This window comes from Meleagris gallopavo, chromosome 24 (assembly GCF_905368555.1).
Source record: "Meleagris gallopavo chromosome 24, MGAL_WU_HG_1.1, whole genome shotgun sequence".
Taxonomy (NCBI): Eukaryota; Metazoa; Chordata; class Aves; order Galliformes; family Phasianidae; genus Meleagris; species Meleagris gallopavo.
In genome coordinates this window covers 1,341,528-1,355,041 of record NC_139427.1, presented here as the reverse complement: position 1 = coordinate 1,355,041, position 13,514 = coordinate 1,341,528, and the positions used below count along the sequence as shown (strand labels likewise).

Here is a 13,514-nt window from a genome sequence, read left to right as displayed (position 1 = left end):
GCCGGGAATGTCGCTGAGAGCGCGGAGCGGGGCGGCTGCGGAGCGGGGTGGGTGCGGGGCGGGGGTCGCCCCGAAAGGTGCGGGGTGTGCGGGCGGGGCGGGCGCTCGGGGCGGGGCGGGGCGGTCGGGGGGTCCCGGGGGGAGGGGGGAGGGGGGGCCGCGGAGTTTTGGGGCCCCCGGAGCGGGGTTGGGAACGCGGCCTTTCTGCCGTCCGCTCGGTGCGGGACGCGGGACGTGGGGGGGGGGGGGGCGGCTGCGGGACCTGGGGGGTTGCGGGCAGAGCGCGGGTTATCGGGGCGAAGGGCGGACCGCGCCGAGCCGGGGGGGATCCCGCACCGAGGGTCCCAGCGGGGCGCGACGTGGCGACGTCGGGGGGGGGGGGGGACGGGACGGAGCGAGCGGGGGCGCGGGGGACCCCCGACCCCAAAGAGCCGCCCCGAAACGGCGCCGGAGCCGCCCGCGGTGCCCGAGGCCGTGGGGTTGGGGGGGTCCCGTCCCGTGGGTGCCCCCACCCCGCCGTGACTCACGCGCTGCACTCTGACCGCTCCGCCCCCCCCGTGTTTGCGCTGCGGGGCGGGGAAGCGCTTCGTCCCGTTCCGCTCCGGGCGGGGTTTTCCCTTGGGGTGGGTTTTTTTTTGTTGTTGTTTTGGGCCCCCGCCTCGACCCCGAGCCGTCGGTCGCAGAGGGGCCGCGCGCAGCGCTCCCGCCGTTCGTTCCGTTATCGCGGCCCCCCCTCAACCGAACGCAGCCGGGGGGGAACCGCACCGCGCCTTGCGGGATGCGGCAGCAGGAGGGATGGGCGGGGACACCCCTGGGACCCCAGTAGGGACACGCGTGGGACCCCAGTAGGGACACCCCTGGGACCCCCACTGAGGTTCGTCCGGAGCGCCCAGGGTCCCCGTTGGGGGATGTCCAGGGACACCCGTGGGACCCCACTGGGGACGTCCATGGAATTTCCGCTGGGGGCACCCATGGGACCCCACTGCGGGTCGTCCAGGACCACCCCCGGGACCCCATTAGGGACACCCGTGGGACCCCACTGGGGACGTCCAGGGTCGCCCGCGGGACCCCCTCTCCCTCCTCACCCTCAGCCAACACGCAGTACCAGACTCGGCCACCCCGGGACCCCCAGGCACCCGTCAGCCCCCCCCACCCCCCAGCCCCATGGAGGGCGCCGCGCCCCCCCCGGGCTGCTCGGCCACGTGGATGGAGGACGGCCGGCGTCGGGAGCGGCGCTGGGTGAAGTACGACGGCATCGGGCCGGTGGATGAGACGGGGCTGCCGCTGGCCTCGCGTTCTGTGAGTGAGAGCGGGGGGGGGGGCTGCATCCCTGGACCCCTCCTCACCGCCCCACTGCGCCCCACAGAGCGTCGATCAGCCCCGAGATTGGTACCGCAGGATGTTCCAGCAGATCCACGGCAAGCTGCCGGGTGAGCACCGAATGGATTGCCTGGTACAGCGTGGCACTGTGTGGCACAATATGGCACTGCGTGGCACAATATGGCACTGCTTGACACAATATGGCACTGCTCAGCCCCTTCTCTTCCTTCTACAGAACCAGAGTGGGACACACCGTGCTGCACTACAGGTGAGCGTCCTGCTGTGTGGGACCCCAACAATGCCTGTATCCCCATCCCACCCCACCCCATCCCATCCCATCCCATCCCACCCCAATACCACCCCATCCCATCCCATCCCACCCCACCCCACCTCACCCCACCCCAATACCACCCCATCCCATCCCATCCCACCCCACCCCATCCCACCCCACCCCAATACCACCCCATCCCATCCCATCCCCTCTCACCCCACCCCACCCCACCCCATCCCATCCCATCCCCATCCCATCCCATCCCATCCCATCCCATCCCATCCCATCCCATCCCATCCCATCCCATCCCATCCCATCTCCTCCCACCCCATCCCACCCCACCCCATCCCACCCCACCCCACCCCATCCCCTCCCCTCCCCTCCCCTCCCCTCCCACCCCATCCCACCCCACCCCCCATCCCACTCTCCCCACCCCTCAGTTCTGCAGACATCTGAACCACCCCTGGATCCTCCGGCGCTGCCCAACGGCTCGGAGCGGTGAGCTCAGCTCCGGGTGGGTTGGGGGCTCAGTGTGACACACGGGGGGGCTCAGAGCCGCTGCCCCCCAGGACCCCGTGGGGCGACACTGACGGCACCTCAGAGCCGGGCAGCATCTTTGACTACGAGGCGAGCGTGGCAGCGGCACGGCGTGGGCAGGTGGGAGCTCACAGTGGGGCACCCCACAGAAGTGCGGGATGTGCGCACCGTGACCCCGTATCCCCTCTGCAGCCCCCAGGAGCCGTGCCTGCAGTGCAGCCCATCGAGGTACGGTGCTGCCCCACCCCGCCCCACCCCAGCGCCCTGTGGGGTGGCACCAGGATGCGACGCTCTGTGGGGTGACCTGGGGAAGTGGGGTCCTATGGGGTGATGCTGGGATGCGATGTTGTATGGGATGGCTCTGGGATGTGGTGCCCTATGGGGTGCCTATGGGATGTGGTGTCCTATGGGGTGGCTTTGTGATGCTCTGCCCTATGGGGTGACTATGGGATGTGGTGCCCTATGGGGTGGCTTTGTGATGCTGTGCCCTATGGGGTGACTATGGGATGTGGTGCCCTATGGGGTGGCTTTGTGATGCTGTGCCCTATGGGGTGCCTATGGGATGTGGTGCCCTATGGGGTGGCTTTGTGATGCTGTGCCCTATGGGGTGACTATGGGATGTGGTGCCCTATGGAGTGACTCTGGGATGTGGTGCCCTATGGGGTGCCTATGGGATGTGGTGCCCTATGGGGTGGCTTTGTGATGCTGTGCCCTATGGGGTGACCGTGACCCCAACGCGCTGCCCTCCCAGGTGCAGCTGCAGCGGGAACTGGAACAGCTGAGCGCTGAACTGGATGAGGACATTCGTGCCATGGAGCGGCCGCAGCGGGTATTGGGGCTGGGGGCGGCGCTATGGGGCGGCGCTATGGGGCGGCGCTATGGGGCAGAGCTATGAGGTGGGCGGGGGGAGTTTGGGGTAGTGGGGGGTTTCCAGATGTGTGCCCAGCTGTGCCCAGCACTGGGTGGCACATGGGGCGGTTCGGTGCCGTCCAACACGGGATTCCCACCCCGGCTGCCCCACAGAGCCCCACTGCCCGCAGCACCCGCAGGGCATCGCCGACCCGCACTGCACCGCTGTGAGTACGGCCCCACAACCCCCAAACCCCCCAGACCCCAAAGAATCACTGACCCCAAACCCTAAACGACCCCCAACCCGCAGCTATGGGGCACCCTGGGCTCTTTAAGGACAGCAGGAGCGCAGTTACCCATCACCCCCCCCCCCCCGCCCCACACGTCCCGCTCTGCCCCACACGTCCTTCCCTGCACTCTGTGCCTCCCCAAAGGCCCCCATTGCTCAATCCGTGGGGCGGTAGTTGTTGGGGGGGGGCACAGGGTGACACATCACCCCCCACCGTTGTCCCCCCCCCAGGAGCGCGCTGTCCCCCCATGAGCTGCAGGGCCGCCCCGCTGCCCCCCGGTGCAGGAGGGGCCGGGGGGCTCCATTGAGCAGAGCGGCAGAGGTGAGCCCCCCCCGACCCCCCCTGCTGTCACCCCCCCGTGGCACCGCTTTGCAGACCCCCCCTCCCCCCGGTGTCCCTTTGCAGAGCCCCCCCAGCCCCCCGCCCTCCCCGTCGCAGCGGATTTGGGGACCCCCGCAGCGGCCGCCCGCGGTGCAGCCCAGGTGAGGAAATGTCCTCTATGGGGCCGGGGGGGGCGGCGCCCCATTGCTGCGCCCCACCAGCACCCCCTCTGTGCCCCACAGATGGCGGCCGCACGCCTCAAGTTTGACTTCCGTGCCGAGTCCCCCAGGTCTGTCCCCGTGTCACCATGGGGGGGGGGCTGGGGACATCCAGGGATGTGGGGCTGGGCTGTGCGGGGCTGGGGACATCTGGGGCGTTGGGTTGGGTGACCTGGTGCTACTCGGGGGGGGGGGGGGGGACTTTGTGGGGCTGGGGACACCTGGAGTGGGGGCTGGGGACACTGAGAAGCAGATGGGGTTGGGGACACCTGGGTACATGTGGGGCTGGGGACATTTGGGACGTTGGATTGGGGACATCTGAGATTATGGGGCTGGGGACACGTGGGGATGTTGGGTTGGGGTGACCTGGTGCCACTTGGGGTTGGAGACATGTGGGGTTGGGGACATCTGGGACATGGGACTGGGGATGCTTGATGTCACCTGGGGTCGGGGATGTGGGATTGGGACCACCGGGTGCCATCTGGGGTTGGGGACATTTGAGAACATGGAGTTGGGGACACCCGGGGACACCTGGGGTTGGGGACATGTGGGGTTGGGGACACCCGGGACATGGGATTGGGGACACTTGATGTCACCTGGAGTCGGGGACATCTGGGATTGGGACCACTGGGTGCCACCTGGGGCTGGGGACACCTGGAGATGTTGGGCTGAGGTGACCTGGTGCCATTCAGGATTGGAGACACGTGGGGTTGGGGACACTTGGGGACATGTGGTGTTGGGGACACCCGGGACGTTGGGTTGGGGACATCTGATGTCACCTGAGATCGGGGACATCTGGGACTGGGACCACCGGGTGCCACCTGGGGTTGGGGACATCTGAGAGTATGGGGTTGGGCTCACCTGGGGACGTCGTGTTGGGGTGACCCGGTGCCATTGGGGGGCTGGGGACACCTGGGGACACGTGGGGCTGGGGACACCTGGGGACACGTGGGGCTGGGGTCTCTCGGTGCCCCACGGCGCGGCTGCCCCACAGGGAGCTGTCGCTGCGCAGAGGCGACGTGGTGCTGCTGCACGGCGCTCTGGACGCCAATTGGCTGCGCGGGGAGCATCACGGCCGCGTGGGCATCTTCCCCCGCACATACGTGGAGGTGACGCGGGGTCACGCGCGTGTTGGGGGCGCTCACGCGTGTCCGAGGGGCCGACCTCCTTCTCCCCCCCCTCCCCAACCCCCCCCATAGATGCTGCCCCCCGGCGAAGCGCCGCAACGTGGGACCCCGACGGCACCGCAGGGCCGCGCGACGGCCGTGTTCAGCTTCCGTGGGGAGCTGCCCATAGAGCTCAGCTTCCGCAGGGTGAGCGTGGCGGGGCGTGTTACGGTGTGTTAGGGCGTGTTAGGGCGTGTTATGGTGTGTTATGGTGTGTTAGGGCATGTTAGGGCGTGTTATGGTGTGTTAGGGCACGTTATGGCGTGTTAGGGCGTGTTATGGTGTGTTAGGGCATGTTAGGGCGTGTTATGGTGTGTTAGGGCGTGTTATGGTGTGTTAGGGCATGTTAGGGCGTGTTATGGTGTGTTAGGGCGTGTTATGGCATGTTAGGACGTGTTATGGCGTGTTAGGGCGTGTTATGGCGTGTTAGGGCGTGTTATGGCGTGTTAGGGCGTGTTATGGTGTGTTAGGGCGTGTTATGGTGTGTTAGGGCGTGTTAGGGCGTGTTAGGGCGTGTTATGGTGTGTTAGGGCGTGTTAGGGCATGTTAGGGCGTGTTATGGCATGTTAGGGCGTGTTATGGTGTGTTAGGGCGTGTTATGGCGTGTTAGGGCGTGTTATGGTGTGTTAGGGCATGTTAGGGCGTGTTATGGTGTGTTAGGGCATGTTAGGGCGTGTTATGGTGTGTTAGGGCGTGTTATGGTGTGTTAGGGCATGTTAGGGCGTGTTAGGGCGTGTTAGGGCGTGTTATGGTGTGTTAGGGCGTGTTATGGCGTGTTAGGGCGTGTTATGGCGTGTTAGGGCGTGTTATGGTGTGTTAGGGCGTGTTAGGGCATGTTAGGGCGTGTTATGGCATGTTAGGGCGTGTTATGGTGTGTTAGGGCGTGTTAGGGCGTGTTAGGGCGTGTTATGGCATGTTAGGGTGTGTTATGGTGTGTTAGGGCGTGTTATGGCGTGTTATGGCGTGTTATGGTGTGTTAGGGCATGTTATGGTGTGTTAGGGCATGTTAGGGTGTGTTACGACATGTTAGGGCTTGTTAGGGCGTGTTATGGCGTGTTGGGGTATGTTATGTCGTGTTAGAGCATGTTAGGGTGTGTTAGGACATGTTATGGCTTGTTATGTCGTGTCAGGGCATGTTAGGGTGTGTTATGGTGCGTTATGGCGTGTCAGGGCATGTTAAGGGTGAGTTAGGACGTGCTATGGCGTGTTAGGGTGTGCTAGGGAGCGCTGGAGGCGTGACATTGCATGTTGTGGTGTGCTGTGGCATGTTGGGGCATGTTATTACATGTTGGGACGTGTTAGGGCATGTTGGGGCGTGTTATTGCAAATGGTGGAATGTTTGGGTGTGCTGGGACATGCTGAAATGTGCTGGGGCGTGTTGTTGCGTGTTCTTACATGTTGCTGCGTGTTGGGGCGTGTTTGTTGTGCCATATTGTGCCACGCTGTGCCATGCTGTGCCATATTGTGCCATATTGTGCCATATTGTGCCATGCTGTGCCATGCTGTGCCGTGCTGTGCCATATTGTGCCGTGCTGTGCCATATTGTGCCATGTTGTGCCATATTGTGCCATGCTGTGCCATATTGTGCCATGTTGTGCCATATTGTGCCATGCTGTGCCATGCTGTGCCGTGCTGTGCCATATTGTGCCATGCTGTGCCATATTGTGCCATATTGTGCCATATTGTGCCGTGCTGTGCCATATTGTGCCATGCTGTGCCATATTGTGCCATGTTGTGCCATATTGTGCCATGCTGTGCCATATTGTGCCATATTGTGCCATATTGTGCCATGCTGTGCCATGCTGTGCCGTGCTGTGCCATATTGTGCCATATTGTGCCATATTGTGCCATATTGTGCCATATTGTGCCGTGCTGTGCCATGCTGTGCCGTGCTGTGCCATATTGTGCCATATTGTGCCATATTGTGCCATATTGTGCCATATTGTGCCGTGCTGTGCCATGCTGTGCCGTGCTGTGCCATATTGTGCCATATTGTGCCATATTGTGCCGTGCTGTGCCACGCTGTGCCATGCTGTGCCATATTGTGCCATGTTGTGCCATATTGTGCCATGCTGTGCCATGCTGTGCCGTGCTGTGCCATATTGTGCCATATTGTGCCATATTGTGCCATATTGTGCCATATTGTGCCATATTGTGCCATGCTGTGCCATGCTGTGCCGTGCTGTGCCACGCTGTGCCATGCTGTGCCATATTGTGCCATGTTGTGCCATATTGTGCCATGCTGTGCCATGCTGTGCCGTGCTGTGCCATATTGTGCCATGCTGTGCCATATTGTGCCATGCTGTGCCATATTGTGCCATATTGTGCCATATTGTGCCATATTGTGCCGTGCTGTGCCATATTGTGCCATATTGTGCCATGCTGTGCCATGCTGTGCCGTGCTGTGCCATATTGTGCCATATTGTGCCATGCTGTGCCATGCTGTGCCGTGCTGTGCCATATTGTGCCATGCTGTGCCATATTGTGCCATATTGTGCCATATTGTGCCGTGCTGTGCCATATTGTGCCATGTTGTGCCATATTGTGCCATATTGTGCCGTGCTGTGCCATATTGTGCCAAGCAGTGCCAGGCAGTGCCATATTGTGCCGTGCTGTGCCATATTGTGCCATATTGTGCCGTGCTGTGCCATGCTGTGCCATATTGTGCCGTGCTGTGCCATATTGTGCCATGCTGTGCCATATTGTGCCATATTGTGCCATGCTGTGCCATATTGTGCCATATTGTGCCATGCTGTCCCTGCAGGGTGAGCAGCTGTCCCTGCTGCGCCGTGTTGACGCCCATTGGTACGAAGGACAAATTGTGGGCACTGGGCGCCGTGGCATCGCGCCCCGCTGCTACCTGTGTGTGCACTGCGAGCCGGGGGGCGGCCCCACAACCCCACAGCCCCCGACCCCACAGCCCCCGACCCCACAGCCCCCGACCCCGCAGGTGGGCACAAAGCAGGGCCGCGGTGACCCCGCTGTGCGCCCGCCCTCCCCTCGGCACCAGGATCTCAGCCCCTGCCCGGCCCCACTGCTGCCCCACGCCGACCCCGCTGCACCGAATGCCTCTGTGGGGCCCCATGAGCAGGTGAGCGGCGCTGTGCCCCTGCCCTATAGGGCAGCCTCACATCACCCTATAAATGATGCCCCCTGTCAGCTGTCCCTGTGCTGTGTAGGGGCTGCCCCACATTGCCCTTATAGGGGCAGCCCCATATCACCCCATAGGAGCAGCCCCTTATCACCCTATGGGGCTGCCTCATGTCTCCCTACAGGAGCCACCCCATATCAGCCTATAGGGGCTGCCCCTTATTACCCTATAGGAGCAGCCCCATATCCCCCTATAGGGGCAGCCCTATATGACCTCTCCCTTCTCCCCACACAGCCCCCATCCGCAGGAGGACCCACCCCACACCCCGAGCCCACCTCCCCCCACCTCGGCTCTGAGATCCAATGGACCCCGTAAGTTTGGGGGGTGCCGACGTCCCGCTGTGGGTCGGGACCCCCCCCCACCGTGGCCGCTCTGCAGGCACCGCGCGCTCTACGACTTCCGACCCCAAAATGATGACGAGTTGGAACTGAGGGAGGGGGACCGCGTGGATGTGCTGCAGTGCTGCGATGATGGCTGGTTTGTGGGTGTGTGGGGGGCAGACATGGGGGGTGGGGTGGGGTGGGGTGGGGTGGGATGGGATGGGATGGGATGGGGTGGGATGGGGTGGGAGGTGGGTGGAATGGGATGGAATGGGATGGATGGGGTGGGGTGGGTGGGTGGGGTGGGATGGGATGGGTGGGATGGGGTGGGGTGGGGTGGGGTGGGATGGGATGGGGTGGGGTGTGGATGGGATGGATGGGATGGGGTGGGGGGTGGGTGGATGGGATGGGATGGGTGGGGTGGGGTGGGTGGGGGGGATGGGATGGATGGGATGGGATGGGATGGGGTGGGATGGGATGGGGATGGGATGGGATGGGATGGGATGGGATGGGATGGGATGGATGGATGGGATGGGATGGGTGGGATGGGTGGGATGGGGGGTGGGGTGGGTGGTGGGTGGGGTGGGGTGGATGGTGGGTGGGATGGGATGGGATGGGATGGGTGGTGGGGTGGGGTGGGGTGGGGGATGGGATGGGATGGGTGGGGTGGGGTGGGGTGGTGGGTGGGGTGGAGGGGTGGGTGGGGTGGGATGGGGTGGGGTGGGGTGGGGGGGGTGGGGTGGGGTGGGGATGGGGATGGGATGGGGGTGGGGTGGGGTGGGGTGGGGTGGGGTGGGTGGGATGGGGTGGGGTGGGGTGGGTGGGGTGGGGTGGGATGGGATGGGATGGATGGGTGGGTGGGTGGTGGGGTGGGTGGGGTGGGATGGGATGGGATGGGATGGGTGGGGTGGGGTGGGATGGGATGGGATGGGATGGGATGGGGTGGGGATGGGATGGGTGGTGGGATGGGGTGGGGTGGGGTGGGGTGGGGTGGGTGGGATGGGATGGGATGGGATGGGGTGGGGTGGGGTGGGGTGGGATGGGATGGGATGGGATGGGGTGGGGTGGGGTGGGGTGGGATGGGGTGGGATGGGATGGGGTGGGGTGGGATGGGGTGGGGTGGGGTGGGGTGGGGTGGGGTGGGGTGGGATGGGATGGGATGGGATGGGGTGGGATGGGATGGGATGGGGTGGGATGGGGTGGGGTGGGGTGGGATGGGGTGGGATGGGGTGGGGTGGGGTGGGGTGGGGTGGGGTGGGGTGGGATGGGATGGGATGGGATGGGATGGGAGGGGTGGGGTGGGGTGGGATGGGATGGGGACAATGCAGCCCCACTCACGCCACCCCCAGGAGTTTCCCAGAGGACGCAGAAATTCGGAACATTCCCTGGGAACTACGTGGCACCGCTGTGACCCGCTGTCACCCCACACATCTATGGGGCTGAAGTGCCTCCAGCTCCTCCCACCCCTATGGGGTCCCAAGCAGCAGCCGATCCGACCCCTGTGACCTCACTGTGCCCCTTCGCTTCCACATGCTGCCTTCCTGCCCCACTGCTATGGGGTCCCATCGCTATGGGGTCCCACATCGCTTCTGTGTCCCTCATTAAAGTCAGCACAGCCCCTGTTGGTGCTCATGTGGGGATGTGTGGGGTGGGGGCAGTTGTGGGGTGCCGTGGGGGGGTGTTGGGGAAGCTGCTGTACGCTATGGGGCTTCGAGCCCCATCCCCCCAACCTGTGGGGTTTCTCCTGGGTGGGGAACCCCCCTTGCCCCGATTTGTTGGGTTTTAGTGGGTAAAGACCCCCGTCCCCCCCAGTCTGTGGGGGTTTATTGAAAAGGAACCGCCCCCCTTCAATTTGTGGGGCTTTTGCGGGTAGGGACCCCCACCCCACCCCAATTTATGGCGTTTTTCCTGGCCCCCCAGTCTTTGGGGTTTTTAGTGGGTCAGACCTTCTTCCCCCAATCTGTGGGGTTTTAGTGGGTAGAGACCCTTCCCCCCCCCCCAAGTTCATGGGGTTTTCTGAGTGGGACCCCCCCCCCTCCCCCTAACCGGTGGGGTTTTCATTGGGAAGGGCCCCCATCCCCCACAACCTGCGGGGTTTTCTGCCTGCCCCCCGCCGTGCTGTGGGCGCAGTCCTTGTGGGCGCCGCATTTCTGGCATTCGTCACCTCAAAGCACCCATTGTCCCTTTGCCATACAATCGTGTGCCCCCCCCCCACCCCAAAAACCCCTCCCCACCCCCAAACCCCACAGCTGCCGCCGCCCCATAGCGGCCCTCCTCCCCTCCCACATGCAGTCGGGAACCAGTCGGGAACCAGTTGGGAACCAGTTGGGTGACGGGCGCTGCGGGGCCGCAGGGGATGGGATGGGGCGGCTGTAGGGGATGGGGCGGCTGTAGGGCGCAGCCGGCGCCGGAGATGTGGGGTGCAAATGGCACCGTGTGGAAGAGGAGGTTCAGCTGCTGTGAGTGTGGGGGGCAGCGGGGGGGCGGGGGGGGTCTCTGCAGAGGGGGGTGGGCTGTAGGGCCGCCCCATGGGGGGACACCGTGTGATGTTGAGTGGGGGGTCCTGAGAGGTGCATCTCTGCCCCACGGATGGGGGGGGGGCGATGGGAGGCGGTGGTTGTGGGGTGGGACCACGTGGGGTCCCTGTAGAACTTGGGGACCCTAAATGGAGGCACACGGGGACCCAGTATGTGCCACCCGGAGACCCTACATAGAGCCACCCAGAGACCCCATAAGGTGCCATCAGAGACCCTATAAACTGTCACCTGGAGACCCTGTGTGGTGGCACCAAAAGCCCTATAAACTGTCACCTGGGGACCCCATATGGTGCCACCAGGGACCCTATATAATGTCACCTGGGGACCCCATATGGTGCCACCAGGGACCCTATATAATGTCACCTGGGGACCCCATATGGTGCCACCAGGGACCCTATATAATGTCACCTGGGGACCCCATATGATGCCACCAGGGACCCTATATAATGTCACCTGGGGACCCCATATGGTGGCTCCTGGCGACCCTCTACGGTGCCACCCAGAGACCCCATATAACGTCACCTGGGGACCCTATATAGAGCCACCCACAGACCCCGTATGGTGTCACCTGGGGCCCTGTAGGATGGCACCGGACCCCACATGACCCCCCGTCCCGCCCCACAGATGCCCCCCACGAGGCGCAGGGCTGCACACCGCCCCCCCCCCGCAGTGTTTACCGACGGCTGCACGACGACCCCCGGGGGAGCCCCGCCCCCCTCGCCCCCCCCCATAAATCCGAACCTGAGGACTCCGGGCCGGAGATGGGCGGCACCGAAACCCCACCCCAAACCGCGGGGGCGTCCAGGAGACCCCAAAGGGGACGCGGCACCGACCCCCCCCGGGACCCCCGCAGCCGCATCCGCAGGCAGCGATGGCGCAGCGTTGGTGGTGGAGACCCCAAAGACTGTGGCAGTGGGGACCCTAAAGCCCACGGCATCGGGATCCCCGAAGAGCGCGGCGTTGGGGCTCCCAAGGAGTATGGCAATGGGGCCCCCCAAAACTGTGCCTTTGGGGACCCTAAAGACCACGGCATTTGGGTCCCCAAAGAGCGTGGCTTTGGAGACCCCAAAGATTGCGGCAATGGGGTCCCCAAAACTTGTGGCACTGGGTATCCCAAGGAGCGTGACAATGGGGCTCCCAAGCAGTACGGCGTTGGGGTCCCCAAAAACTCTGGCATTTGGATCCCCAAGGAGCGCGGCAGTGGGGTCCCCAAATACGGTGCCGTTGGGGACCCTAAAGCCCGTGGCACGGGGGTCTCCCAGCTGTGTGGGAATGGGGACCCTAAAGAGTATCACAATGGGGTCCTCGAGGAGCATGGCAATAGGGTCCCCAAAAACTGTGCCACCGGGGTCCCCCGAGAGCGTTGCATCGGGGACCTCAAGGAACGCGGCATAGGGGACCCTAAAGATCATGGCGACGGGGATCCCAAAAGCTGCGCCATCGGGGTCGTCGCGCCCCCCGGCGCGGTGCCGCCGGCTCAGGGGCTGCGGTACCTGGAGCTGCTCTGCCGGACCCTGGAGCGCCTGGCGCGGCTGCAGGAGGACAACCGGCAGCTCCGGCAGTGGGGCGGGGGGTCGCGGGACGGGGGGGGTCCCGGATCTCTGCGCGCCCCACAGCGACCCCCGAGCGACGGAGGTGGGGATTTGGGGACGGGCAGAGCGGCGCCGTTCCGGACGCGTTCGTGTTCCGACAGCCACGCGGCAGGTGGGTGACGGTGTGGGGGGGGGGGAGGGGGGCTGCCCCATTGCGGGGGTCCCATCCCCATTGCCTCGAGTCCGCCCCACTGCTGTGGCTCCGCCCCGTTGCTGTGGGTCCGCCCCACTGTTGTCTCCCCCGCAGCGCACAGCCCCGCAGGACGCGGGGCGCAGTGGGGGCACTCAATCAGCTCCCCCAGCCTGCTGGATCCCACGGATTCCCCCCCGGCACCCCACAAGGTATGTGGGGCACACACACGTCGGGGGCAGCGCGTTCCCCCCGCCCCACTGCTGGCTGTTTCTCTCCCCGCAGGACGGCCGCTCGCATTGGGGTCGGGTGAAGGTGCTGCTCACCCGCCTCACCCGGCGCTCGCTGAGGGGTCGCTGACCCACGGCCGCTCCACAGCGCAGCGCCGCGTCACAGATCCGCACTGCGTGGCAGCTCAGCCTGCCCCCCAACCTTATCCCTGCCCCCCAACCCTGACCCCTAACCTCGACCCCCTAACCCAGCTCTTAACCCCATCCCTCAGCCCATAACCCTGACCCCAACCCTGACCCTCAACCCTACCCCTAATCCCCAGTCCTAACCCTGATCCCCAACCCTGACCTTAACCCCAATTCTGACCCCCCGACCCCAACCCTGACCCCAACCCTGACCTTATCCCTATCCCTCACCCCATAACCCTGGCCGACCCCAACCCTGACCCCCCAACTTTGACCCTGAACCCCAACTCTGAGCCTGACCCTCAACCCTACCCCTAACCCCCAGTCCTAACCCTCAACCCCACAACCTTGACCTTAACCCTAATCCTGACCCTCCCAACCCTGACCCCCAACTCT

The 13,514-nt window shown here is 64.5% G+C and overlaps 2 protein-coding genes across 2 annotated transcripts; both read left to right on the top strand.

The window, feature by feature from the left end:
- Positions 1 to 1,091: 1,091 nt before the first annotated feature.
- On the top strand, positions 1,092 to 10,065 carry SORBS3 (sorbin and SH3 domain containing 3). Its single transcript, XM_085242687.1, has 16 exons — positions 1,092 to 1,299; positions 1,367 to 1,453; positions 1,556 to 1,588; positions 2,032 to 2,089; positions 2,145 to 2,356; positions 2,880 to 2,957; positions 3,152 to 3,204; positions 3,498 to 3,588; positions 3,673 to 3,749; positions 3,827 to 3,877; positions 4,801 to 4,915; positions 5,006 to 5,119; positions 7,737 to 8,063; positions 8,358 to 8,434; positions 8,502 to 8,608; positions 9,793 to 10,065. The coding sequence occupies exons 1-16, from the start codon at positions 1,165 to 1,167 to the stop codon at positions 9,852 to 9,854; spliced, it is 1,677 nt and encodes a 558-aa protein (XP_085098813.1). The 5' UTR covers positions 1,092 to 1,164; the 3' UTR covers positions 9,855 to 10,065.
- Positions 10,066 to 10,856: 791 nt separating this feature from the next.
- On the top strand, positions 10,857 to 13,189 carry C24H8orf58 (chromosome 24 C8orf58 homolog). The gene is made up of 4 exons (XM_085242686.1): positions 10,857 to 10,902; positions 11,605 to 12,684; positions 12,820 to 12,914; positions 12,988 to 13,189. The coding sequence occupies exons 1-4, from the start codon at positions 10,857 to 10,859 to the stop codon at positions 13,060 to 13,062; spliced, it is 1,296 nt and encodes a 431-aa protein (XP_085098812.1). The 3' UTR covers positions 13,063 to 13,189.
- The last annotated feature ends 325 nt before the right edge of the window (positions 13,190 to 13,514 follow it).